The 26,346-nt window shown below is 39.6% G+C and overlaps 1 protein-coding gene across 1 annotated transcript in view; it reads right to left on the reverse strand.

Annotated features, from left to right (window-relative positions):
- The window catches only part of LOC121194707 (inactive dipeptidyl peptidase 10-like), a 169,731-nt gene that overhangs the window by 44,546 nt on the left and 98,839 nt on the right, over positions 1-26,346 (reverse strand). The window contains exons 4-5 of the mRNA XM_041057695.1: positions 3,452-3,546; positions 3,269-3,343 (exon numbers count right to left, since the gene is read on the reverse strand). Coding sequence (XP_040913629.1) covers positions 3,269-3,343; positions 3,452-3,546 — 170 coding nt within the window. The remainder of the gene's footprint in view (positions 1-3,268; positions 3,344-3,451; positions 3,547-26,346) is intronic.

Below are 26,346 nucleotides of genomic sequence, written 5' to 3' on the forward strand. Positions count from 1 at the left end.
GTGGGAATGAAGCTTATTAATGAGGGATAATTTCTCTAATCTAAATTTGGAGTTTTTCTTCATTTTATTCAGCAGCTGCAACTAAAAGTGTGTGTTAGTTCACAGAGATGTTGCGTGCATCCTCGTAATGCCATTAATTATTCATCTCAACTCAGGCAGCGCTCCAAAAGGGTAAATGCACAATGTTTTTCAATATTTATGGCTCACCCAATCAAGTCTCCTCAGCTTTTTGCCTTCAGAACTTATGACATGTCAAGTCATGAGGCCGAGAAAATCAAATCTCACTGCACACAAGTCCAAGTTAAGTTGAAAGCTCTGGTTTTTGCATTTACACCTATGATAAAACCTGATTCTTTCCTCTTACACCTCAGTCCTGTATAACTGAACTAACTGGTGAGGAGGAGTGTGCTGTCACTTCTTCACCAGCCAACCAGGTCTTCAAATGACAAATAACCAAATGTGAAAAAAACTAAAATGGCAAAACCTAAAGCCTCCATACCAGTTAAAGAAAAAGCTATCAGTGAATTTTTCAGAGGCCAAACATTCAGTGATGGATTTTGTCTTCATCAGTATTGATACAGTTTGGTACCCAGAGCTGATTGATGATTTACAGAGGCTTATATCCAAAGGGTAAGGAATGATGGTTTTATTTTTAAATCCTCAACCAGGTTTTAAATTCTATCCTTATTTATTGTAAGACATGCTGCATATACTGTGACTTAGATTTTACACATTACAACTAGTGTTTACAAAAATGGAAACATCTTTAAAAAGTAGATCAGAAATAGACCAACGGTAGAAATCTGACTATATTCTTCCTTCAGCATGACCTTGTGCTAAAAATAACCTGGGCGTCTGGCTATTGGGCATATTGTTCCAAATTGCAAGTCTAACCCTTCATGCAAAATATGCAAATCAGTTCTGATTAATCGCCTTGTCACTAATCCTCACAGTTGATCCCTTCCAGAGTGAAGGGTCCAATTTGCATATCTCATTTTGTATCTACTCTTTTCTGATGGAAAGCTGGTAATTATGGTTTGAGCTTGCCCCACTGCTCTGTTAGTGAATGAATGTGACCTGCCAGTCGCACTCGGGCCACAATGGAATTTTAATCACCCCCAACCCTGGCCCTCGTCAAAATTTATTAAGCACCAGAGGACTATAGTCTGGATGTTTATTCAACCCTGACAATATATTTCAGCATGGGTTTGTATTTATAAACTCGGGATGCCTTTTCTTACAACCAAATAAAATACAAGATGTGAGTGACAGCTTGAAATATCAAGATGTGACTTTTTAAAAGAAATTTAAACAACATGGCATTTAACAAAACTAGGTCAAAGCCTAGTATATGTCTGGACTGTGTATGGTCAATATGTGAAATTGTAAAGGACTGCTTTCTATGGAAAGTAGCTAAAGCTTGAAAGTCACTAAATGTCAATGGCATAATACACTAATTAGCTCATATAGCACATATTTGCATTCTGCAGCTTCACTGTTCAGTCAGTCAGGTCAGTCAGCGACAGACATTTGAGTTTACAGGGTTGTTGTTATGTCCTGCCCTGCTCCTGTTGTCATTTCTTGTTTTGTTGTTGTCACGTTTAAAGTGCTTCTTGTTTTAGCTTGGAAATCTTCCATGATTTATCTGTGGTTGTTTTACTTCACGCCCTTGTGTTTTCCCCTCCTGTCCTACCGCAATTAATTTCACCTGTTCCTGATTATCATTGCATTGTGTATTTACTATTATTATTATTGCTGTAGTTTCTGTGTTCCGCTCACTCTTTGTCAGTTCCACTGTTCAGACTCTTGTGTAAGTTCAACTTCCTTGTGAATCTACCTTGTGTTGTCAGTGATGTATTTCCCTGTGTTTTTGCTGCTTGTTTGGATTTCCTGAGTTCAGTTTCCTGCTTGCATGTCCCAGCACGTTGCAGATCTCCAGTGTTTGTATCCATCTGCCTGTGAGCCTTTTGATTTTTCATCATTAAGGTATCTTCACTGAACCTACATCATGTTAACTTAAGCCACGCTCTGTTTGGGAGCAGGGTTCGTCTTACACGAACATTAGTGACCCACATATTCATCCTGTCAATGAATCCTGTCATTTTCCGTTGACAATGATACAGTAGAGGATGTGAAGAGGCTGTTTCGATGTGTCTTGGTTCCAGAAATATCTGAATTGAATTGTTATTGCAACACGTACAGCTGCATCACTCTCCACTACGACTGTTGCCATTTGAGATTCTGGCTCTGGTACAGAAAACTGACGTTGCCATTTTTAATCTTGCCTACAATGCTCTAACTTTACACTCCCTATGCAGGAGTGTAACAAATGCTAGAAAGGCAATGGTGAGTGATTACAATTATACCTTGTTGGTCAAAATATAAGACAGTATATGTTTTTTTAATGGATGTTAGGTCTGGAAAAGTGGGGTCATTCTTTTTGAATGGTGTATTGGAAAGTATTGCACTGTGGGTTGGATTTAGCCTTAAAGTTGCTGGACAAGTGAGTGTTTCAAGTCTGTAATGTGTATTTTAGAGTTAGTCCTTACATCATTACTACACTCTATTAAGTGTTTCATTAGCCAAGTTTAATCTGCAGGGGTTTCTGAAGGCTAGTGTGATGTGTTTTACTGTCACAGAGGAAATAAATTTGTAACGAGTGAAAACAAGTCCAAATCATCTCCCGACGTCTTTAAGGAGGAAACGAACCATGGGCAAAATCTGTAGAGCAGCCAAGACTTACAGCTGTCGCTGATGATGAGGGATCTGAAAAAAAATTGCTGGCAGCCTGAGAAAAATACTTCTAAGAACATTTTTCATTTCATGTTTAAGACAGAAACGTTTTTCTGATGATACTTCAGTAGTAACATTTTGAATCAAGGACTTTGATTTGTAACATGGTAATTTTACATCGCTGTTTTTTTTACATAAGTAAAAGATCTCAGCACTTCTTTAATCACTGGGAAAACAACTGCTGCACCCTGAGCCCACTGGGGACAAAAGCATGGCTTTCTGCTCACACGACAGTACTTACATAACAACAGTGTCTTACAGATGCAGCACGAGCAAACAGAATGAAATGACATGAAAACCAAAAAAACAGATTGCTTTAGATTCATCTGTTGATTAATGGTTCTCTAAGTGTAGACTGTCTGTGCTCTCGACTACTGTATTCAACTGCGCCTCTACATTCCATATATATGATATAAAATGATGTCTTTTCTTACAGCAGTGACAATCATTGTGCAGGTGATGTTAAAGAACTCACCTGTTTCACATCATAAGCGAAGAGGACATATTTCAGGTCAGGGGAGACAGAATACTTGGCCACATTGAAATTTATCTGGAAGAAAGAGAGAGACATGAAGAGATAGAGGGATGCATACATATACTATGATAAATGCTAATACTATACCATATACACAGTGTAACAAGAGTAACATCTACTTACAAATGTTGTGTTTGTCAGGACAATCTCTGTTTCATTTGTGAGGATGTTGAACTTGATGACGTGGCCATCAGTGTTCCTGTAGATGACTTCAGAGTCTGTGTGTAGAAAAAGACGGAACAAAGAAGAAAAAAAAAACATCTGTATGAAGGAAATTGAATTTTGAAAGCAGCCCCCCTAAAAAACCTTACAGAGGAGATCTTCAAAGTAACAAACAAACCAAAGCAGCCATCCTGAAATCTATTTAGAAAGATGCCATTAAAAAAAAGCGAATACTTCCTCAGCCTCATTGTTCCCCCAAATTAAATAACAGAACCAACACCAGGACCAGAACCAGTGTTTTGTGTCAAAGCCAAACATTCACAAACATGGCCCACCTCAAATGTCATGGGACGGGGGATTGTCACAAACAATAATACCTCGCATGTACAAACACACTTAATGCAGACATAACCATACATACGTGTACGCAGAAGAACAACAGAACAGCAGCAACTAAGCATGAACATAAAAATGTGTCCATCTCGTGCTAATTACAAATCTTAACGCTCAGTGTTCTGACTGTAAACTGTCCAAAATTACAAATCCTGTTTCTCTCTTTTGTTCAGGCTGACAATTAATTCATTCTTCTTTAAAACAGCCAAGCCATGAAAAAGGGACATATTTTAATCACCAATGACTGACAATATTCCCCGGAGCAAGGCACATAATCCTCAACCTCTGGGTACAGCAGGTCCAGTAATTAACACAGGCTCAGCGAGAAAATACAAAATAATTAAGTGCCCTTTTCCTTGTCTTTCACCAATTATCATTATGCATCAGGTTGTCAAATTTATATGCGTGTACATCTCCCTGAAGACTTCTCTACAGAGAGCTCTAGTTTGGGAAACGTAGAAATTCTTGAAAAACAAAGGAACCAGACAGTCGGGATGAAGCAGTGACAAAATGTGGGCTCTGTGCACCTGCAGTAGAATAAAATGCCAACCATGCATGAATCGTTGCGTGTGACAAGTGTGATAATGTTATCTACACAACAGTTCAGTTTACAGTGGTAGATTTGTGATAAATGATATTGTGATTTTAAAAAAACACATCTACTGTGGGCCGGTACAGTAAGACATGAAAAAAATATATTACAGTTCACCTAAAAATTTGATCTGCTTCAGGAATTCAAGCTCTGCCCAAATGTCAGTGTCTGTCATTGATGGTCTTTGGTCAGTTATTTGCTTTCTGAGCTTGAACTTAACTGCACCATCCTGGAGAGGACTGCCTGATGAGCTGCTGAATACATGCAGTCTGTGACCACAAACTGTAATGCATACTTGCACAACACTTAGTAAATCTGACCCTTTGTCAATATTGTTTCATTGTTGTAAAAACAATATTATTTCAAATCAAATGACCTAAAAAGACGAGAGATAAAACAGAAAAAGAATATAAAGCTAATTATTTTTCTTATGCATGATCAAATGTTGATCTGTACTAACTGTGTTTGTTTGATATGCTGTACTCCAATCCGTCAGATATGATTGTTCCCTTAAAGACCTTGTGAGCCCATCAGAGCAACTGATATAATCGTATCAGACAGGCAGTGTGTATAAATCTATTGTCAAGGGACCTCAGGCCAGCGTTCCAAATGAGGACGAGGAAAGACCATGTAAAATGAAAATTACTTGACATAACTCCTGATCTCACTCATGCATTATCTTGTTTGGTTATCAAACTTGCTCTCGAGTTTGATTTTGTTTGCACAGGAGATCTGGCTCTGAGAGCATCATTATACTACAGTGGGTAATGCATGGTAAAGCGTGTGTGTACAATAGATACAGCAAGTACACAAGACAAATGTTTCACATTCAACAGCAGTTCTTGAATTAAAGCCTTCAGGTTCTCTCAAACGTATGTGCATATGCAGTAAGTTTAAAAGGTTCAGTCAGAGACAGTTACATCAAGGATCATAAGACCTGCAACTGCTGAAATCAGTCTGTCTCAGTGTTCAGTGGACACACAGAGTGTTAGCTTTGTCCAGAGGCTGGAGGTGTCAACTTTCAGGAATCACCTGGTTTACTTCAGAGTTGGATGGTGTACTACTGACACATCATGAACTCAGTCCATTGCTGCTTTCTTGCAAAGACATCACCATCAACAGGACCACCCTTTTTTTCACCTACGTAACACAGCTCAAATTCTTTCCTTCCTGTCCATGGTAGCCGCTGAGACCCAACTTCATGCTTTTGTGTCATCCGGACCTGATTATTATTATGCTGCAGTTAGACGTCTAGCTCCCCTCCACTGGGTCCCTGTCCATGTCAGATCAGACTTTAATGTGCTTCTGATGACTTACAAAATTTGAAATTGGCTTGCCCATTCACACCCGTCTGATCTCCTTAAGCCTTCCATGTCGTGCTCTTCGCTCTCAGAATGCAGGGTTCCTGTCTGTCTGTCCCCAGACTTAAGGGGAAGTCAGCAGGCTCCAGAGCTTTTTCCTATCGTGCCCCCGTCCAGTGGAATCATTTCCCTGCTGACTTCAGACTTTCTGACTCTGTTGAGACATTTAAATACAAACTTTAAACTAATTTTTCACCTTAACTTTCAGTTCATTCCTATTCTTGGATTTCTTCAGGCCCCCAGTCTCAGTGATTCTATTAAACCGTATACTTGCAATGTACAGTATTTTTGTCCTGCCAATGAGATTATGGCAAACTACTGCATCTCTCCAACCCTCTGTTTGTTTGTTGTCCCTCAAACACATGAGAGTCCAGGCAGTGTGCCTACCTCTCTCTTCTCCCTCGCTCTCTCCCTATTTGGTTCTCCCTATCATCTCTTTTCACTCAGGCTCTCTGTGCTGGACCATTAGCTGTCCTGGGACCTCTCTCTCTCTCTCTCCCCTCCATGTTGATGTCTCTTTCCAAATGATTTGGATCTGGATCTTCCTCCTCCAGGAGATTCAGTCTCCTCATTTGTCTCTTTCATTCCCTTGTGCATGTGTTTGTCCTTGTCTGTCTCCTTCTGTGTTTGTTCCTTTCCCCTAGGTGTGTAGACCTTGCTTGAGTCTTGTGTGTTGTGTAGTTTGTCCTCTTTCCAGCTTGGTGTAGCTCAGGTCTGTTTGGTGACACCTGGAAGCTGCTCAGCTTCCTCACAGATCAGATTCGTCATACATGTTCACAATCCGTCTTCTGAAAATGTCCATAAAACAGTTGGATAGGACTGTAATGTATGTCCTTCTGTTAATGTCTTAAGTATGTGAGATAAGACCAACAAGTCCTCCAACTTAAACGACCATATCGACCACTTGCCCCATCGTATCAGCTGCAGGCATCCCAGACCTGCCTGGTTAGGTCTAGGCGCTAAAACTACTTGTACATTGGGTTTAGAAAAAGATGGGTTAAAATAAGTACTCCCTGAAGGTTAGAGGACGTTCATCGTCATGGTAACAATAAAAAACGTGGTTAAGATTGTAGTCATTGATAATTGATTTCTCAAGGGAAACAAACAGCCGTCTCCTGAGTCAAAGTCTTGTGTATTGTCCATCCATCCATCCACCTCTTCCTCACCTGGACTTTGTCACTCTTTATACTATGTCATCTGACATCTTTTCTCTCCGGCCATAATTACTACGGCCACTAGAGGTCACCTGACAATAAAACATATAAATGAGTCATAGTAAGCTGCTTACACAGACGACCAATGGGATCGTTTTTTTTTTTTACTGGTCAGCCTCAAAATTACAGCATGTGTGTTTGTGGCTGGGTGTAAGGATCATGTCTGGGTTATCCAGTGCCACTGGGAGTCATATACAGTAATAATGAACAGCTTCACATATGAACACAGCTGTCTTTACTGAACTCCGGCTAATTCCAAACAGCTGGCAGGGCTGTGTTTGGATGGCTTTCTGTCTGCACTCTGAGGAGGTGGTTTCCCCACCTTCTACAATAATCCACAAAGTTTCTTCTGGCGTTACCCTCAGTGTTACAGAAAAAAATATTAATATGATATAATTCATATTATTATAAAGCAAAAGCATGACTCATGTATGGTACCTAGAAAATACAGTATTCTGAATGTTTTAAATAAAAAGTAAAGGTAAATTCCCAAATTATAACAAAAGAATTAGATGACACAGAAAGGTATTGTTGGCAAAAACATTCAATGCCTCCAAACATTTATGTCTCCAGTGGCGTCATTTTTGCTTTAGGTCCGGCAGTGTTACAGCCCAGATCAGTGCGTACCTATAGGAGTGAAATAAATATTTAGGGCTAATAAAAAGAAACTCATTCGTGTGATCTTTAAAACATTACCATAGGTCTCTGCACTGCTCTGCACTTGTCTCCTTAAATAATGAAACGTTTGTAGCTGAAAAAGAACAAGCTAAGACTCTAATGTATAAGTAATGTCCTACGTCTGTAACGTGATGAATAATGAAATGTCTTGTCTTTTTTCAACCAGACTTAGCTCTGCAGCTTAGGTAGACTCATGTGGAGTAATGGTCACTATGCACGCTACCACTGCAGCTTTTGTGTGTGTCTTATATTAAGGCAAGTAAATATGGTCAGTACAGATCATTCCACATACATCACACGTGATGGCCCAAACTGTGTTTCAGTCAGAAACAGGAGTGAATTAAAAATGATACATTACCAGTGTTTTTGGTTGAGGCTGCCATGAATCAGGACAAATAAAATCCTTCCTGTTCTTTTTAAAACCTGAGCTCTCGATACTCTGTCAGTTCTGTGTAGAAAAGAACAGTGAGCCATGAAAGGGACGATGGTGTCCTTGTATGGAGAGGATCATATTTGCACAATGCAGCACCATGGGTCTGATACAAGAAACACTCTGACAAACAGATTTGCTCTGAAGCGTCAGGTGAGACAATTTCTTGCTCGTCTTGTCTACAAGTTTTCAATCTCGTCTTCAAGGGGTGATTACCCTAACACTAATTTTCAGTTACCCAAAACAGCATTATCACAAAGGTCTACAAACTTTCTGCATAATCACTCAAAGAGTTGAGCTGCATGTGCATGAAACACGAGCTGTACAACTCATCTGCTTCTACCTTAGGCCACAAACTTCAGTCCCCCCTCATAGTTTAGATTTATGTTCTGTTGCACTCAGCAGAATAACATCTACTACTACTGAGTCTTTTATCCTTATCTCAAACTGTTATGTCTGTGACTGTCACATTACAATGCTGCTCAGATGACACATCATTGGCAACTGTACTATTAATATGTGTTTATAGTTTCAGGTCCTGTGATCCTGTTACTGACCCTGCTAAACACGTTAGAGCTAAATAGAGCGCAACAGGTAGCCTTATATGGCAGTTGGCGACCAATATGCTAATGATCAAATCTCACAAATGTGTATCTCCTCATGAACAGGTGGTATTTATCACAAGTTTGTGCAATTAAGAGTTTGGTGAATCCAGCTTGGAACATTCGTACAAGCAGGACTCAGGAAAAAGTATGAGAGGGTTGAATAACAATACAAAAGTGTTGTTCTGAGCTGCTTTGATTTACACAGGGTTCAGACTGGGAATTTTAGTTGCAGTGTGACTGCACACACAGTCAACAGAAAAATGCAATTAGATGTGAATTCACCCGAGGCGGCGTGAAAAAAAATTACGTGTGAAAAATTTACACGCATTTCAGGAGGCTGTGAATCAGCTTTATGAACACAGAGAGATGGGAGGAAAAAGAAGAGAAACTGGAGGGAAATAACAGAATGAACTGGAAATTCTGGTGAGTTCTGTATCCAGTCAGAGGCTGAGCAGAGTACAAACACATACAGGTTCATTTTAAAGGGCTCATCAGTCATTTACAGTCATCAAATTGCTCTAGCGACATGAAAATTCCCTGTGCATTTTGTCTGAATACACATTAAATGAAGCAGTAGTGAGCTACAAGAACAGTTTAGCCACTCATAACATCCATAGCATCAACCACAAGGTCCTCCAACACAGCCCCTAGCCCCCCACCCTCCTTGCCTCATAAAGCACTGTGACAGCTCTGTGTTCAAATGACAGCTAGATGACAGACAGCCACATGTGGACATGCTATAGTTATAATGAAAACTGTTTTGTAAGAACTTATATGCACTTTGCTTGAATGAGAAATGTCACCAAGTCTCGCTGGTCATCATATCCACAAAAAGGGTTGCTAAGCTTTTGACACAAAAATTGCATTCCACAGCATGATTCCTCCTGATAGCTCACAGCACATCACCACAATACCAAAAGGTGAGAAAAACATGTATGCTTAAAATAAAAAAAAAAAACAAAACAAAACAAAAAAAACCCTGCCACATCATCCAGATTGTCAACCCTCAAATACTAATTATCCCTTGAAATTCTCTAGGTGAGTATTTATCTCTAGGTGAGTATTTATTCCAATACAATTGGCAAACAGCCATACACAAGACGCCTTGAAGAAATAAATGAGGCTGCAGTAATGATATCTCCCTTCTAGTGTTTGTACTTAGTGATCCACGAGACACATTGTAATTTTCCTTTGAAAACACCAGATTTATTTGGGTTTTTAACTGTCCAGCTGCAGAGTCTGCTGCCCACATAACTGCCACGACTGTCAGGAAATAAAAGATTAATTCTGCCTACTGACTGGAGGCGGCAGTGAGGAAAAAGTGAATTTAGTGCTAACTATAGAAGCCAGTAATAATGTGTCACGTTTCCTAATCACGTGCCTATTTTTATTTTATCACTTGAGGAAATGCCAGTGCCACAGGATATACTGGATGAAATGTCTGTGAGGTGATAAAAACAAGCTTGTGTCTTAAAAAAAACAACAAAAAAAACAGCTGACAGTGAGGTAGACCTTATCGGGCAGCATCAGCAGCAACCTCACTAAGGCTCCTGTGGATGAACAAACCTACTGCAACAAAAATGTTAATATTGGATGATTCTGCAAAAACCTGTATTATGTTCAATTCCAGCTTTTGTTGTTTTTTGAATGTTCAGATCTAGTTGTCTGCAATATCTGTGCTTGCAAACTACATGAGGTTAAGGTTTTAAAAAGATCATATAGTGAATAAACACAGCAACACTTTACCTTAGGCCCCCTTTTTATAAGCTGTATATAAACATTGGTTTATAGGACAGTACAGTGTAGTTAGAAACACACATACTCATGTGTTAATGTAAATGGGGGCTGCTGTAGAAACAGATAACAAAAGACAATACAGAGAACACAGTTGTAGTAATATAAAATACGTCTTCATAAGAGAAGTTATCATTGTTGACAAACACTGTACATGAATAAACCCTTGAATGTCTTTATAAAGGTGTTCAAGCACGTTATCATTTGGTGCAAACCATGTATTAAATGGTTATACTACTTATAAAAGCTAAATGGAGGGACTTAAAGTAAAGTGCTTCCATAAAAATGTTTGCTCTATGGCAGGCAGTAGTGGAATGTAACTACATTTACATCTAAGTACTTTTACCTGAGTAAAATTTTGAATGCAGGAAGTACAATGAAGGATTGTTTTTATACTCTGGTATAACTACTTTTACTTTAGTAAAGGATCTGAGGATGGAGGAAGTCATCCTCTGGCGACAGACACAAACTTCCTGCGTCAGAATCAGACATGCTACACTACCATCCACGTCCTCACCCCAACCTCTTACTTTCTGCATCCCTAAGGGGGCACGCTGCTTCCTGCACTGGCACTAAATTTTGTCATTGGACATAAATCATGAGGTGAGTGGCTGCCTGATATGAGTGCAACTTTGTCTGGACTGAGCAGAATGGGAGCAAATCCCTGAAGCCAGGTTCCAAAATCTGGTGGAACGTCTTCCCAGAAGAGAGGAAGCTGTTATAGCAGCAGAGTAATGTCCATGGTGCTGGAGCCACACGTCTAACAATGTTTGCAATGTTTGGGCGTACACATACTTACATACACATACAATGCTCTTTTCAAATCCTTTACTACACAACTTTGACCGGTGTCGATGATTCTTGTACCATTGCTCCTACTTTGTTCACTCGAAGCTGGAAACAGGGACACAAATGTACACACTGTCCATGCTCAACTCAAACGCCATGTTACGCCATCTTATACATTTCACTGTAATAGGTCATATATGACATGCACTAATACAATACACAATACAGTGTAATACAACTGTAAAAGCCCATTTTGCAGACCTTGACACAGCTACACTGGCTGCAGCCTCTCAGGTACAGGGAGGCGAAACAGAGAGACGCTGACTGAAAGCCATTCCACTGGCAGATGAGGATGCACAGCCAATGGAGTGCAGAGTCTGGGAGGCCAAGTGGGAACTCTAGGCACAATGTAATATGCATAGCACACACTAAATTATTTATCCAAGGTTGCGTAATGCCTGAATGCTGCGTCTGCAGTCCCTAAGGTTCCACCAAATGTCACAGCTGGTCAAGCTCAAGGCCAACTCGTTAAAGATAGAACACGAGTGCTTGGTCGTGCAGATGCTGACACTAAATTTGGTAGCATGTGCTGGAGTGTAAGGATTCAGAGCCAGCCACTGTCAGTGCTAAAGTGTTTAATTAAAAATGGCACCTGCGATTCACTGTGCAGACACTTTAGTTTTATTGTTGGTGAACAAAAGGAATAACGATAATTATGTTTAGCAGCACAGTACAGACATGTACTGACAGGCTTCTGTTGGGTACATGTTGTACCATGGTACATCCAGAAATCCTTGTGTTTTAGGAACAGACAATACATTTTGAACTGTAATTGGAAAAAAAAAAATTAGCTTCTTCACTCACGTATTTATTCATAATTCAGTTACTCAAACATCATTACAACAATTAGTAAAGGTTTATTCTGGATTAGATCACAGTTGATAAAGATAAGATGCATTACACTACATGAGGTCTGATTACATCACTTGGTAGGATTATGGTTTAGGGTGCTGAGCATTTTTTTTAACTAATGCTGGTGGGAAAAAAATCAAACCCGAGAGGAGAAAGACTCAAATTGAAAAGCAGATTAATGATACAAGAGCTCATTTAGAGCTGCATGACAACGACATTCTAAATACAACAACCACTCAGTGCAATAGCTGCTAATGAGTGCCACTGAGTGGCAAACACACTCACATTGCAGGAGGGGGTGCTGGGGCTGTGACAGCATCCAAACGGGGCACCAGTCAGCTGTGGCATTTCCTCTAAATACTTCTATGGGCATTAGTTTGTACAGCAGGCTGATGGGGACACTTCAAATGATCATTTTCATGTTCCTGCAAAATTTGCCTGTTCTGGCGACTAAAAAAAAAATTAAATTAAATTAAAGAAAAATGAAGTGAGCGTTGAATGGAGGTTTGACTTCAAAGAGGCACAGAGACCTTTTCTCCTATAACACCACTGAGCAGACGGACTCTATACTTCATGACTTGCTCAAAACTTTGAAATGTACTAACTTGACCAGAATCTCAATTCCTTCATTAAAAACCTGTGAGTATCTCTGCTTTATTTTTGCAGAAGGCATGGAGGAAGAGAATGTGTTTTAAATGTGTTAGCAGTCTAACCTGTCTTCAGGTGGGAATTTTACTGGCAATAATGGCCAGAGAATTACTCCATGTGGATCCATAGTCCTGGTTTGAAAAGATCCTCCAGTGCCCGATTTCTAAGTCTGTCCCCTTATTTCCTGTCATCTCTCTACTGTTGACTACCGAATAAAGGCATGAGAACAGCACAAAAATAATCTTAAAAAAGCGTGAGATAAAGAGAGAGTGCCTGTGTAAACAACAGAGAGCATGACGAAAGGAGCGAGAGGGAAGCATTGGTGAAGAAGGAAAATTTCAGAGAGAAAATTTCCGTTTGACTCGAGATTTAGTTTCATCGACAGACAGACCTGACAGATAGATGCATCTTCAGATGCATGCGCAATTCTAAGACCAGCCAACAGTTCTTCATCTAATACATTAATTTCTTTTTTCTTTAAAAACATGCAGATGAGTGTGTGGTCATTTTGTCAGCCCTGAGGGTTGTCTACAGGTCCTCCTCTCAGGCTACCACCAATCCCATGGCTAGGACAGTAAACCTTCAGTACCTTGAAGCCAAACCCAGGGTGAAAAAGTTAAAAATAAAAATAAAAAAAAAACAGTAACAACTCCAGACAAGTTTCTGAACATTTTTACAAACTGCCAGAGCTTTTTTAGAAAATAAGTGAAATTGAAACTGTGAAAAAAAAAACAACAACAAAAAACCCAAAACAAGCGCTCTTGACTGTACTTGTCTGCTTTGGAGACAGGCACTGTGGAGTCTACTTTTCCACCTCTGCATCCATTCTTTACATTCCTTCAAATATCAGAGCCACAAATTGTGACAAACAACACGTTCAGTGCTGTTTTACCACGTCTGAAAACTGCACATCAAACACTGCCATCATTGTCGCTCTGCTCTGCTTGCCTGCCGTGTCACTGCCCTGTTTTTCCTGTGCTCCCTCTTTAAAGTGTGTCATTCTGCATTACAGTACAACAAAATGTTCACTGCCATTTTTCACTCTGAATTTCTACACCGATCATGTCTGTATCAGCTGAAATCACTGAAAGTGGCTCACAACAAGCTGCATCCAATAATCTGTGTCCTGTTGCTCTGATTCTACCAGCGTATTTTGATTGACAAAATAAGAGCAGACATGTGTCCTAAATTAGAGCGCTCCCCTGCCATCCCTCCAGCCTCTGACTCCATCTTTTTTTTTCTTTTTTTTTTTAACCACCACAGGAATAAAACAAGTAACATTCTCTGATTAGATTAGAAGATTAGGAGATAGATTAGCACAACACCTCCTCTGCAACATGAACCCAAGACTTCATCAATAGAGAATTAATTAATTACGCAACCGTATTTAACAAGCCGTTCTGAATCAGTCTAATTGACTTGTTGGGGTTATGTACAATGTCCAAGGACCATGTGCCAGTGGGTGTAAATTTTTCAGGATTAATACAGTTCGGTGCCGCTTCAATGACCTGAGCTGCTTCAGTGCATTTGAAATTTCACATGTGCGCAACAAACAGAGAAATTAACAACGCACTCTTGTCCTGCGTTGGTTTGCACACAGGGACGTATTAGCTCTGTATATCACATCTAATATGCCCACTCATTTTAATTTTCCACCTACGCAACACAGTAATGATGACACGCTTCGTTTTTATCAGACCTGCGGATAATTTATGAATGCAAGAAGGCGGACCGCTGCTTTCAATAGCTCCCTCTTCAATGTGCTGAGCACCTACTCCAATCCCATCAAGTTTTTGACTCTTTCACTTGTGGATATGCAAGTTAAGAATGAGATGCATGCACTACTATTTCAGGATGCATATGCTTATGAAACATGAAATCATTTTGTGCCTGTGTGTGTGTGAAGGAGAAACCCAGAACAGGAATATCTGGAATATTGTTTTTTTTTTTTTTTATCATCAGTTCTCCTTTAGCTTTACATCGTCGTCACTATCATATAAAATAATGTCAGCAATAAAAGCAGGTGAACAACACACAAGCCTCTCTAGAGAATAACATTACAAAACTAGTCCCAGTCCTTCCCTTAAGGCGTGGGCTTCGCTACTTCAGGAAAGCAGCAGAGTCTGCTTCAAAGGTGCCTTCCAGCCTCCCAGCCTGCACTTGTTCCGTGCAGTCAGCAGTTATGCCTGTAACCTGCACTTCCCCTGTGGCTCTAACAGGAACATTTCCATTATCTCAAGGTCTTTCATCACTAGGTCATCTCAAGTATATACAGTAACATCATGTGTAAAGCCAAAAGCTTTGAACTGAATGTGACAGAACATTAGCTGTTAGCAGAGCATTTAAACATCATGATGTGCACAACTACACTAAAAAAAAAAATATATATATATATATATATATATAATTTTTTTATGTTAAGGTAATGATTCATGCTAAATATTCTGTAGTTGAATCAATGTTATGCTGTTCATTTAACTGAAAGCGATTTTATCTAGTCAAGACAAACTATGTCAGCAGAGTTGCGCAAACTATTGATCTAAACAGCAATACATCATTCATGTTAGTCACTCATGTATTTATTTATTTGACACATACACTGCATATATAAAGGTGCATTGTTGTATTTCAGGCTGATTTTGTTTTCCTTGTCTCATTGATGTGTGAGGGGAAAAAAACCAAACGAATAATTTCAATATCTACAATCATACACAAGGCAGAGTCCATGAATACAATGAAATGGTTGTCTCGCTCATACTTAACTGATCTGTGTGTTTGTATAAGGTTATGTTATATATATGTGTATGTGTGTTTTATTTTGTTTTATTTATTTGTAAAATTGTACCCACTGAATTTGACAGCCACTTACTCAAGATGGACACTGTGACACTGGCACTCTTCACCAACTCACTTTAATTGCTATCCTCTGAATCTCGTAGCAAGCAGCACCTTATATTTGCAAAAGTGGCTGAGTGGTGCTTAAAGGTTTCTGAGAAGTGCTGTTTCTAACCGATGTCGTGTATGTTCTTCGATAGTGTGTAATTTCTTTTCATTGACTGTTCTACAGAGGTCTCAAATCCTCCACATCTGCCTGATATGCTCCACATCTGATTTGCATTGCAAAGCAAGTGTCACTGACATGGTCTAAATTATTAAATGTGTTAATCATATGTTCATTAAAAAACAAACATGTTTAAAGGGAAAGAATTCCCCCAGTTTATTCATCATTAATAATTTAAGACCCATGTTATTTTGCAGTTATATTCCAGTTAACACAAAAGCATTAACACAATAATGTTAACTGGAAGACACAAAAACATGCACCAAATTTTACAGATAAACACATAACTTTCTGTGATCGTGGTCAAAAATAAATCACTCATTCACATACTTATCAATATCTTTGTATTAACAATGAGTCATCAGTGTGTGATTTTAAATGAGGTTACTTGTTGTGATGAACCCAAAGAGAATTATCATGAAACTCTGCAGTTCCCCTCAGCTCTTTGTCACATTTTAGTGTCTTCCAGCTCATTGTGTTGGTTTGACAGCCTTTAACTTCACTGTTGTGGTTCAGTCTCACCACTGTCATCAGTCATTTCCAGTGCTGACAAAGTCTCTGCATACAACCTGCCCAGCACCAGAAAGCACAGAAGAGGAACAGAGCAGCTCGCTGCTGAACATGAAGCATTTAACACCTAACGAAACATGTATTTCTTCCTAAGAGTCGATGAAGATCAAAACAGAGCCAAAACAAAAGTCAGTACTGGCCTGACTTTCATCAGGTAGACAGAGACGTGACTCCAGGTGAATGCTAATGTTGCTCCCTGTCTGCTAGGTGTGGAAATAGGCAACTGCTTGCTAACATGTGAACAATATCAATTTAATAAGGTGATAATTTAATAATGTTAGTTAACAGTATGTTAGGCTGCCAGCAAAAATGAGTTAATGGAGGTTTAACAACTCCTGCTGTTCTAGGTTTTCTCTCACTCTCATTCTAACGGGAGCAAACAGTGCATTTAGGACTATTTTGAGCTGCGGATTAATACACGTTTGGAACTGTAGTCAGTGTTTTTGGGCAGCAGGATGGTGACTGTAGGACTGAGTCAAAATAAAATACAGTGTGTCTATTCATGGTAATGAAGAACATGTCACTCACACACGCAGCAGTGTGACTCATTGTTTTGGAACAATGGAGCTCTACAGCACTGAGCTATAAGATATATCAGGCTTTGATGGACACACAATTTTCGGTAGAAGGATCAATTCATTGTTTGTTTTGGCGTTTTTTGTTTTTTTTGTTTTTTCTGGATTTGGAGATGTATCCTTTAAGTGAGGCCATGATGTCAGAGGTTATGAGGAGGTTGAGGAATGAAATAATATACAGCAAGGAGACTATATTTAAACCTGCATGTTTAATTCATCGTCAGCCACCATCCTTTCACGCTGGTCCTGTATCTCAGATGGAACATCAAATGTACTGAGGACGTAATGAAGTGAAATGTCACAGCCTTATGGCAGGGTTGTGCGGGTTATAGATGGAATATGAATGTCACTGCAGAATGCACCGGCCCTCATGACCCAAGGGGAAAACAGCACAGAGGAGTGTAAAGTGGATCTACATTAGAATCACACCGTAGCTGGACACAACTGCTTCCACAGATCCATACTGTGTGGCGCTGTGTCCTGTCCAAGGACACTTTTTAGAAAAGAATTATTTTTTCAAGTGTTTCTGAATCACAGAATGTCAGTAATGTCAGTGCTGCTGGTTGGAGACTACAGGACCTTTTCCCTCCCTTCAGATGAAGACATTTGCTGCTGTTCGTTTTTTGTATGAAGTACGAACTTAAACAGACTTGAAAATTGCCTGAGCTGGATAATAAATCACAATGAATATAACTTGACAGGGTTTGCTCACGTTTTTCTGTTTTATAGTTATGTCACTGAGACTAAGTTGAGTACGCTCGTATCAATGAACGATCAATGAATGAGGAGAGTGAAGGCTTTACACCTTGCAAAAGGATGAGCCCTAGGGTTACATGAGAAGGAAAATTAAAGAGAAAAAAAATACAATTCAGTAATCTGTCCAGTAATGTCCTGCTGCTATAAATGTAATGTAGTTTGCATGTTTTTGTTAGACAGTACAGATTTTATCAAGGTTTGAACTGTTCAGAATTTGAAATTTAAATCCAGTTTTCTTCTTTAAAAAAAAAAGAGGGGGGTGGGGGGCGTTTCCTGACCTGCCACCAGTACAATTAAAGTCTGGTTAAATTTAGGCAGCTACTTGGTTAACATCAGGGGAAGAATGAAGTTATTGTTAAGGTTAGGAAATAATAAATAATAACAATAATCATGATCATGGCTAAAAGAAAACAGCGTTCGCTGTTATTACAGGACAGAACATGAATTGCAGTCTCTCAAAGTCCCACTCTTTTTTACCCAGCAACCATGACCTCTTTCTTTAGGCCTTCAGGCTTTTTGATATGGTAAAACCACTCTGCTTCCCCCTTACTTAGAGGGGAAAGTAATTCTCATGATTCATCTCATGAGTCATTTTTATGTGTTTGAACTAGCGTGGCATCCTCAGGAATTATATCAGTATTGCATTGTAAATAGTTTTAAGTTCTTTCAGCTGAAGAGCATAATTTCCCCTTACTCTCTTAACATTGTAAATTATCTGAGTTTTGAAAATGTAAAACTAACTGAGTTTAAATTAACTAGCTGGTTGCAGACAGATTTGCTTCCCCTTTTCATTTTCACAGTTTAAAGATTGTTGTGAGTGTACGGGGGTGGGGACTGAGTTCTATACTAACCTTTAATTATCATGAAAACAGACAGCCATGACTTAATTTCATCTGTATTAAGGACATGGCCTGTTTCCATCATGAATGGGTTCATCAAACTACGAACAACAAGAGAGTCTCTGTAACAATGTTTCTTTAACAAACAATTGTTTCTTTAAAACTTAATTTAATGAGTTAAGAGAACTTTCAGCGGTTCATCCACTCAACTCATTTTATGTGAAAACCTCAAGTTAGAATAGCTCATGTTTCTAAGTCCTAAAATGGTCTGAAAATAAAAAGCAGACATTTTAAGTTCACTTAACATGAAATAAACAAAACATTCATATTCACATGAAGTTACTGAGAACAGATTGGTGTAGTCCATTTCAGTTTGAGTAAAACACACAGCCCGGTTCAGGTTCAAGTATGGATAGTAAAGTCTAAGAGCTGTTGTCATAGTAATGACGGCCATTAAGAGCTCATCCAGCCTCAGGTTGTCATCTGCAATGTGGGAGAGTGAGTCGACGAAAGACGCTGGGTGTCAGCAACAAGCAGAGAATGGCTGGTGAGTCAGAGCAGTATCTGCTGGTGGAAGCAGCAGTTCAGGTTTATTTTGTTGGAATATTTCTGGTGTTCACTTCCAGTCCAAAGCTTTAGAACACCCCAGTTTTTCCAGTTTTTACTGAGATTGCAGCAGCTCAGGTTCAGTGAAAAACTTTAATTGGCGCAAAGGTAAGTGCTAAACCTCCTAAGGTAACATTTTCAGTCACCACAAAGTGAAAAGTCATATAAATTTAATAGAAAACAGGCCTTTTTCAGGGATGGAGAAATTGGTTACAGCTTATAGTTTTCCTGCAGCAGTGGAAGTAAATGAAGCCTTGAAAGTTAAAGCCAACAGTTCCTACAGGTGAGTGAACTTTTGTTGATGACTTTCAAACTCTCTGTCTGTACAAAGGCAGTGTGGGAACAAACTGTGTTACTACACCCTCTGATGCTTTATCAGGACAACACTGTACTGCAGGAAGTAGGACTGTATATTTCCATTATAATGTCAAGAAAAGGGCAACTAACAAAGGAAATGAGGTCTAGTCCACACATACATGGGGATTTATTATAAATGGGGTTCTCCTCCTTTGTTCTCAAATAAGTTTTAATAAAATCTCTGTCCACATGAAAATGCAAAAGCACACTGTTGAGAGCACGTCAAACCTACAGGCTGGGATATAGCTCTAACCATAAAGAAATAATTATCAGCTCTGAAGACCAGCACAGTCTTCAGACCTGAACCACGTGGAGCTGGACAGAAAGTAACAGTAAAGCAACCTGCAGGTGCAGCACATTTGTGGGATCTTTTGCAACAGTGCTAGGACAAACTTTCACAACAATATTTGATTTACATTGTAAAAAGAACGTAGAAGAGGTGTGTTCGGCTGTTGAATGAATCAGAACTTCACATTAGATTCAGTTCAAACAGAAGATTCCATGACTCCTTGTTTCAACTACAGCAAGAATGGTTGGTTGTACCAGGAAGTTGTTGTTTACAGTGGTGGTGGATGTTTACAATGATATATTTACTGTTTGTCTTTGTTTTCTCCAGATAACCTTAGCTAAACTGGGAGTGTGTTTACAGACCGACTGTCACAATCTGCCCCTCTGTGTGACATCCCATCTGGACTTTTTGTAGTATTTCCTCTTTTATTTTGTAATCACTGACTTTGTGTGTAGATATAGCTTTGTGTTTCCCCCTTTCAGTTCCCAGTAGGTTGTGTTGAGTTGCTGTGTGCTTCATGTGCTGGTTCCTTGTGTTTTGCATGTCTTAGCTGAGTTTTGGTGTTTTTGCCTGTTTGCTAGTTGTTGTTTTTTTTTTATTCCTGCCTTTGCCTTTCTGGACTTGTTTGTCTTTTTAGGACTGCTCCCTCTGGTTTTGACCCTTGCCAGCCTCATCGTCCCCTAAGCCTTTGTTTCTCTGTGTTTTAAATAAAGCACTGAACTGCATTAGCTCTGCCTCAGCATCTGTCTTTGGGTCCTTTCCCCTGTGTTTTATGGAACCCTGCTTGCACCAGCTGTGACATTTCATTATCTATTGATGTGTCAACTATTTGTTTGGTATTCTTTCAGTCTATAAAATGTCAGTGCCCATCAAAACTCCTTGAGTCCACGGTCATGTCTTCAAATTGCTTGCTTTGTCAGACATACAGTCTAGAATACAAGACATAAGAGCTTTGAGTAATACATTTGCTTAATGAATTATGTAAATTATGAATGAATTACCAATAACATTTATTAATCAACAGATTCATCAACTCATAATTTCAGCTCTATATTATTACTATATAACATGTATAATATACAGTGCTTTGCTATAAAATACTACTACACACACACACACACAAAAAAAAAAAAAACACAATATATGCTACATACTACACATTACACACTACATGTATATAATAATACATGTATTCTGCTTGGTATTCATTTTCACATAACTTAATCAATCATACAGCACGTATTATAATCCAGTAGATTTAATACAAAATACTATACAAAGCTGAATTATCCCAGACTATACTGCATTCAGCATGTTAATACAACAACGCACACAAACACATGGCAAAATCATTACTACTGTACTTGTCTACAGAAATTTTATCAAAGCTGCAGTTTCCTATTGAATTCTGAAATGTCCTTCTCTTCCTCACCAAACATTGCTCACTGTCTTTCTTTGGTTGCTTGTTTGTAAGCAGCTACTGTGGATGGCAAAAGAAATTTCTATCAACATAACACAACTAAAAACACAGACACTCCTGTAATGGCAGCTTGCCACTGCATGTCTAAGAAAACCTAAGGGTCCACTTCATTCCAGATTACAACACAGGAGAGCCTGTCACTAACAGAGTCACACTATATTATGTATCTATGAACTGCAAGAAACATGTCTTTATATTTACTTCCAGTTTTAAAAAATATATCTAAGGACAAGGATGAAAGATGAAACCAATTTGTAAAGTAGAGCTTTGTAGACCCTGGACCAGGATCTCCACCATTTATCCGGGAGACATAGATTATTTTTAAATGCACCTTGTGTCTGGGAATGGACAGGAAAACTGTGTGGGTTTTTGACAGTTTTATTCATCTAAGTGTAATTTATTCGCTTCCAAATCGTTTGGCATTTGGATGGAAACTGTGTTTTACTTTAATTTGTGATGCACCCACGATTTTAAAGCCTGCTTTCTACTTTTTGGATGGAAATAAGAGAATAAAAGGAAGAGAAAACCCAGGGCTTCTTTCTACCCTCAAACAAACTGCTATGAAAAGCTTTCAAACAGCCTAAACTAGCCTAAAAGGTAGCAAACCATGGAGGCATGAAGCCATTCCAGAGTCAGGTGAAAAGAAAAGAGAGAGAGAGAGAGAGAGAGAGAGAGAGAGAGAGAGAGAGAGAGAGAGAGAGAGAAATGGCCTTTAGAGAAAATCTAAGGTATGTAAAGCTCTACTAACATTAAGAAGATGCATTTTTTATTGGTTTATGGTTTTTAACCATTTTTATAAATATTCAATTAGCACAAACTGAGAAATATCTGGCCATATAGCTTTTGAGATGCATGGGTCTGAAATCGACCTTTCCTCATTAAATCAACTCTGGTCACAGCCACAGAGCTGAGATCTCTCAGTGTGAATGGACTGTGACTGGTGGTTTTAACCCACAGCAGGCCTGCTGCTGAGATCTGTCAGCTATTCACCTCCATCCAATACATCACTGTCTTCCCTCCACAGCCAGGTGAGAGCCAATCAATACCCTGCCTCCTTAGAATCCCACCGAATGGCGTTACACTGCGTCGTCATTAAGGCCAATATACCCACAGATAATATCTTCTTATCACAGCAATGTGCTGTATTTACCAGGAAGCAGAAATTAACAACAGTAACAACGATTTTCATGAAGCCTTTATAAATACAATATGAATGCAGCACTTGGCTTGAGGCATTTGTCTCAGTCGTGCATTAAATCTGGTGAAAGTGATTTTTGCTCAGAGAACATTTGGGTCAGAATCATAAGTAATTAAAACGACAAACCTCTGTATCTTAACCATGATTTCAAATCAAAGGCCCCTCCCTGCACAACCACAGTACACCCACACACGGGTGATTTTACTTATTTTGGTTCATTACAAAATACGTGGAATGCGGTGACCTCGTGTAATTACCTGCAACCTCGTAATTATCGTCATAGCTCCGCCCACCTCCAACCTGAGCAGAGGTGTAATCAGCCAAAAGTGAAAACACCCATGAGGGCGTACAGGGCCAGGATCAGTGGCGTGTGGTGACTTTTACAGATAGGCAAGCAGAGCCGAAAAAAACAACCACACAAAACAAAGAAGAAGAAGGAGAACACCCCACTGAAGTGACAGTAAACATATTAAATCTGCAGTATAGAAGAAAAAAAAATCACTGCTATGATAATCTTCAAAATATTTACCATGAAATGATAATGACACACTCCAGTGGTAAGGCAGATCTTGCACAGAGACCCCTACACCTCAATTAACAGAAAGGAAAATATCTTGATGACTGAAAAGCAGAACAGAATTAAAAGGCTTTAGTATTATTTTCCATGGTTAACTGTAAACATGTAAGAGGAGTTACTGAAAGATGCTCCACAACACTTCCTAACTCCTCATGTTGACCAAGGTGATTAGTAAGACAGCTTACACCATCTCAGTGTAATGTCCTCATTTACTTTTCTCATTATTACTTAACTATTAGAAAGAAAAGACTGTGAAAGTCATTTTCCAATGCACATAACTGATCTCAGAACAGTGGAAGCTGAGTCGAGGGCAGCTTGAAAAATAAAAATGTTTCCTGATCTCATGCTGCTGTGGTTAACATTTGTTAGTGTTGGGGAACAATTGTGGTTTGAGATAACATAACTTTGGGAATGAGTGTAATTATTAAAAAAAGAAAAGGGAAGCAAACAAGCATAACAGCCTTTGGCAGCCAGACGAATTTGCTGTGTAGCCTGGCTGTCTACCACACCACAGCACTGTCTGTAAGTGTGCTGAAGTTTGTAACATTTCAGTGCCAGTGTAGTGGAGTTAGACTGATAGCACCTGATGAAGGCTGCCTGCAAGACAGTGGCCCATCCCTGCCAGAGTTCATCGTTATGGTTCAACAGGATCCAGAAAACTACATATTTAAGAAAGAATCCGGGGAGTTTGCCTTTCCTCCCGGTGTTAGGATTCACGGCTTGAATAGACACTGACGGTATCATTTTCTGTTCGCTGGACATCAGCGGACGTGAGCAATTTTTTCAGCTGTCACAGACTCTCTCCTCCTCTGTCGCTCACACACATGCATGCTCAGAGGACAAGACGAGCTCTTTCCAGTGAGTGTGACAGACATTTCATTTCTTCACTTGATTGCTGCAGTGTTTTACACTCCTCACCCTCCTTTCTTTTTTTTTTTTCCAGCCTAAACATCATACACTGTGACACGACTGCTTCCTGACAGTCCCGCTTTTATGGCCGGGCATTGTAATGATTTTCTATTTTGGTAACTGTTTCTCAAGCTTCTTCATGTTGCGTTATTATATAAACGATGAAGCGCCCATAGTCCAATGTACAGAATGGGAAATATTAGGGAGAAATAGTCATTCTGATAGCAGCTCTGAGTCACCAGACTTGTGATGCATTAATGGCTGTGCTTATGTCTGACTTCAGCACTGTCTCTGTTAAAAATCACACACAATGAGAAAGGGCACAGGGAGAACAGTGGAGAATTCAATCTCTCCCTTTCAATCAGTGTCCCTCACCGCTCAGAGACACTGATAATGGGCATGTCAGGAGCAGCAAAAATAGGATGGGCTAACAGGAGCTTAATGGAAGATGGAGGAGAGTGTGAGACTCGTGAGGCTTAACAGTGGGCTCAACTTAGAGCTTATTGTGTTGGAGTTCACAGAGGAAGCAACCTGAATATTTTGTCTGTGGGAGAAGGAACAGAAAAGAAGATTTAAACATACAGAGGTGTCCCGCTGCTTTAAGGAGCTGCCATTAACGACCTTCACGCTCTAACAGATGTACGTATGTGCACACACATTTAGCATGCCAGCAAAGACAAACGCACACATACACAACACAGTCATCCCTGCACTTATGCTTCAGCAGCAGTTCTTAGCACGGCTTGGGGAGTCTCTAATGTTAATTAATGGGAGGCACCGAAGCATGCAATTCCTAATTAACCTCTGAGAATGATGCTGCAAAAGCATACAAGTGGAAAAACAGTCTAAAAAGAAAGCAGTTTACTTCTTCAAGACCCCGTTTCCCTGCTACTGATCCATAGGTTGCAAACCAGCTCACTGGCAGCTGACAGCAGCACGGCTGATCTTTCCTTTCCTTTCCTTTCGCCACCACGCTGAGTGGCAGGGGAATAGAGATTAATTGATGTGATTATGTAGCTAATTAGGGAAAATGAAAGAAAATCAAGGTGGGTTGATGGCTCAACACCAGAAGACCTGCTGAACTGTACGGCGGAGGGACTAGTCATCCAGCGAAGAAAACAAATCTGCTGGCACGCTAACATCTATTTGAAAATCAGACCATGATTTTGGCTTCGATGTGTAATTACTTCATACTTTGCACTTTTTAAGAGCATGTGCACAGTATCTTAAGTCCACACACTTGTGAAATATACCCACTATCATTCAGTTCAAGTGTGTCGCAATATCCATACCCCACCCAACTTTAACTTGGGTGACAGCCCGTTCATTGGCAGTCAGGCCAAGAGCTTCACAGTGCATGCCAAATTCTTGATTTAGAACAAAAGGTGTGGCAGAAAAACAATGATTCACCAAATATCGCCCCACAGTGAGAGTAATGGGATATGTCAGCGCCAAGGTAAGTGGCTCACCCAAGGGAAACGTTGGTGGCAAAGATCACCTTGATGTCAAATGCTTCATCTCTAGCGCAGATACAAATGAGCATCAGAAGGAATGGTACTCATCTCCCGTGCTGCAGCAGACAGCACAGTTGAGTTCAAGGACATTGTTTCCACGAAGGATGGAGGAGACTGTCCTCCTCACGTTCTCCTCTAAATTCTAACTTTGTGTCCAACACTTTTAGTTAGATACTGTAGTTCCACTTTGTAAACTTTATGAAATCTTATTGTCCAGCTGCCAAAATCCTGAGGAGAGAAGCTCAGAGTGGATAAAAATCTTTAGGGTTTTTTCTTTTTTTCTTTTTTCAGTCGTGCAATCATTACCATGCACTAACAGCAAAAACTTTGCGAGCAGCGTTGGGTGTTTGCCCTTGGTTACACCTGTCAGGTCACATAGACGCATGTTTCTTTTTTTTTTTGTAGAAAATGATTATGAAGCTTTATGGCTGCAACTAACAATTGTTTCCATTATCTACTAATCATCTCATTACAGATTGAAGTCTGACACTGTGGGCCCCACTTCAGACAAAAATGAGATAACTGAGTGTGCAAGTTAAGATCAGACTTAGTTATGAGTCCGAGACAAAGGAGGAATTTTGACTCAAACTGCAACAAACAGGTGCAAAGTTAAAGTTTGAAGCTTCTTGCTTGCCTCCATGAGCTGTGTGTCACAGACTCTGCCACAGCTGCTGCACCTGCTGAGAGGATCTTAACATGACGGTAAGGG

This window comes from Toxotes jaculatrix, chromosome 15 (genome assembly GCF_017976425.1).
Source record: "Toxotes jaculatrix isolate fToxJac2 chromosome 15, fToxJac2.pri, whole genome shotgun sequence".
Taxonomy (NCBI): domain Eukaryota; kingdom Metazoa; phylum Chordata; class Actinopteri; family Toxotidae; genus Toxotes; species Toxotes jaculatrix.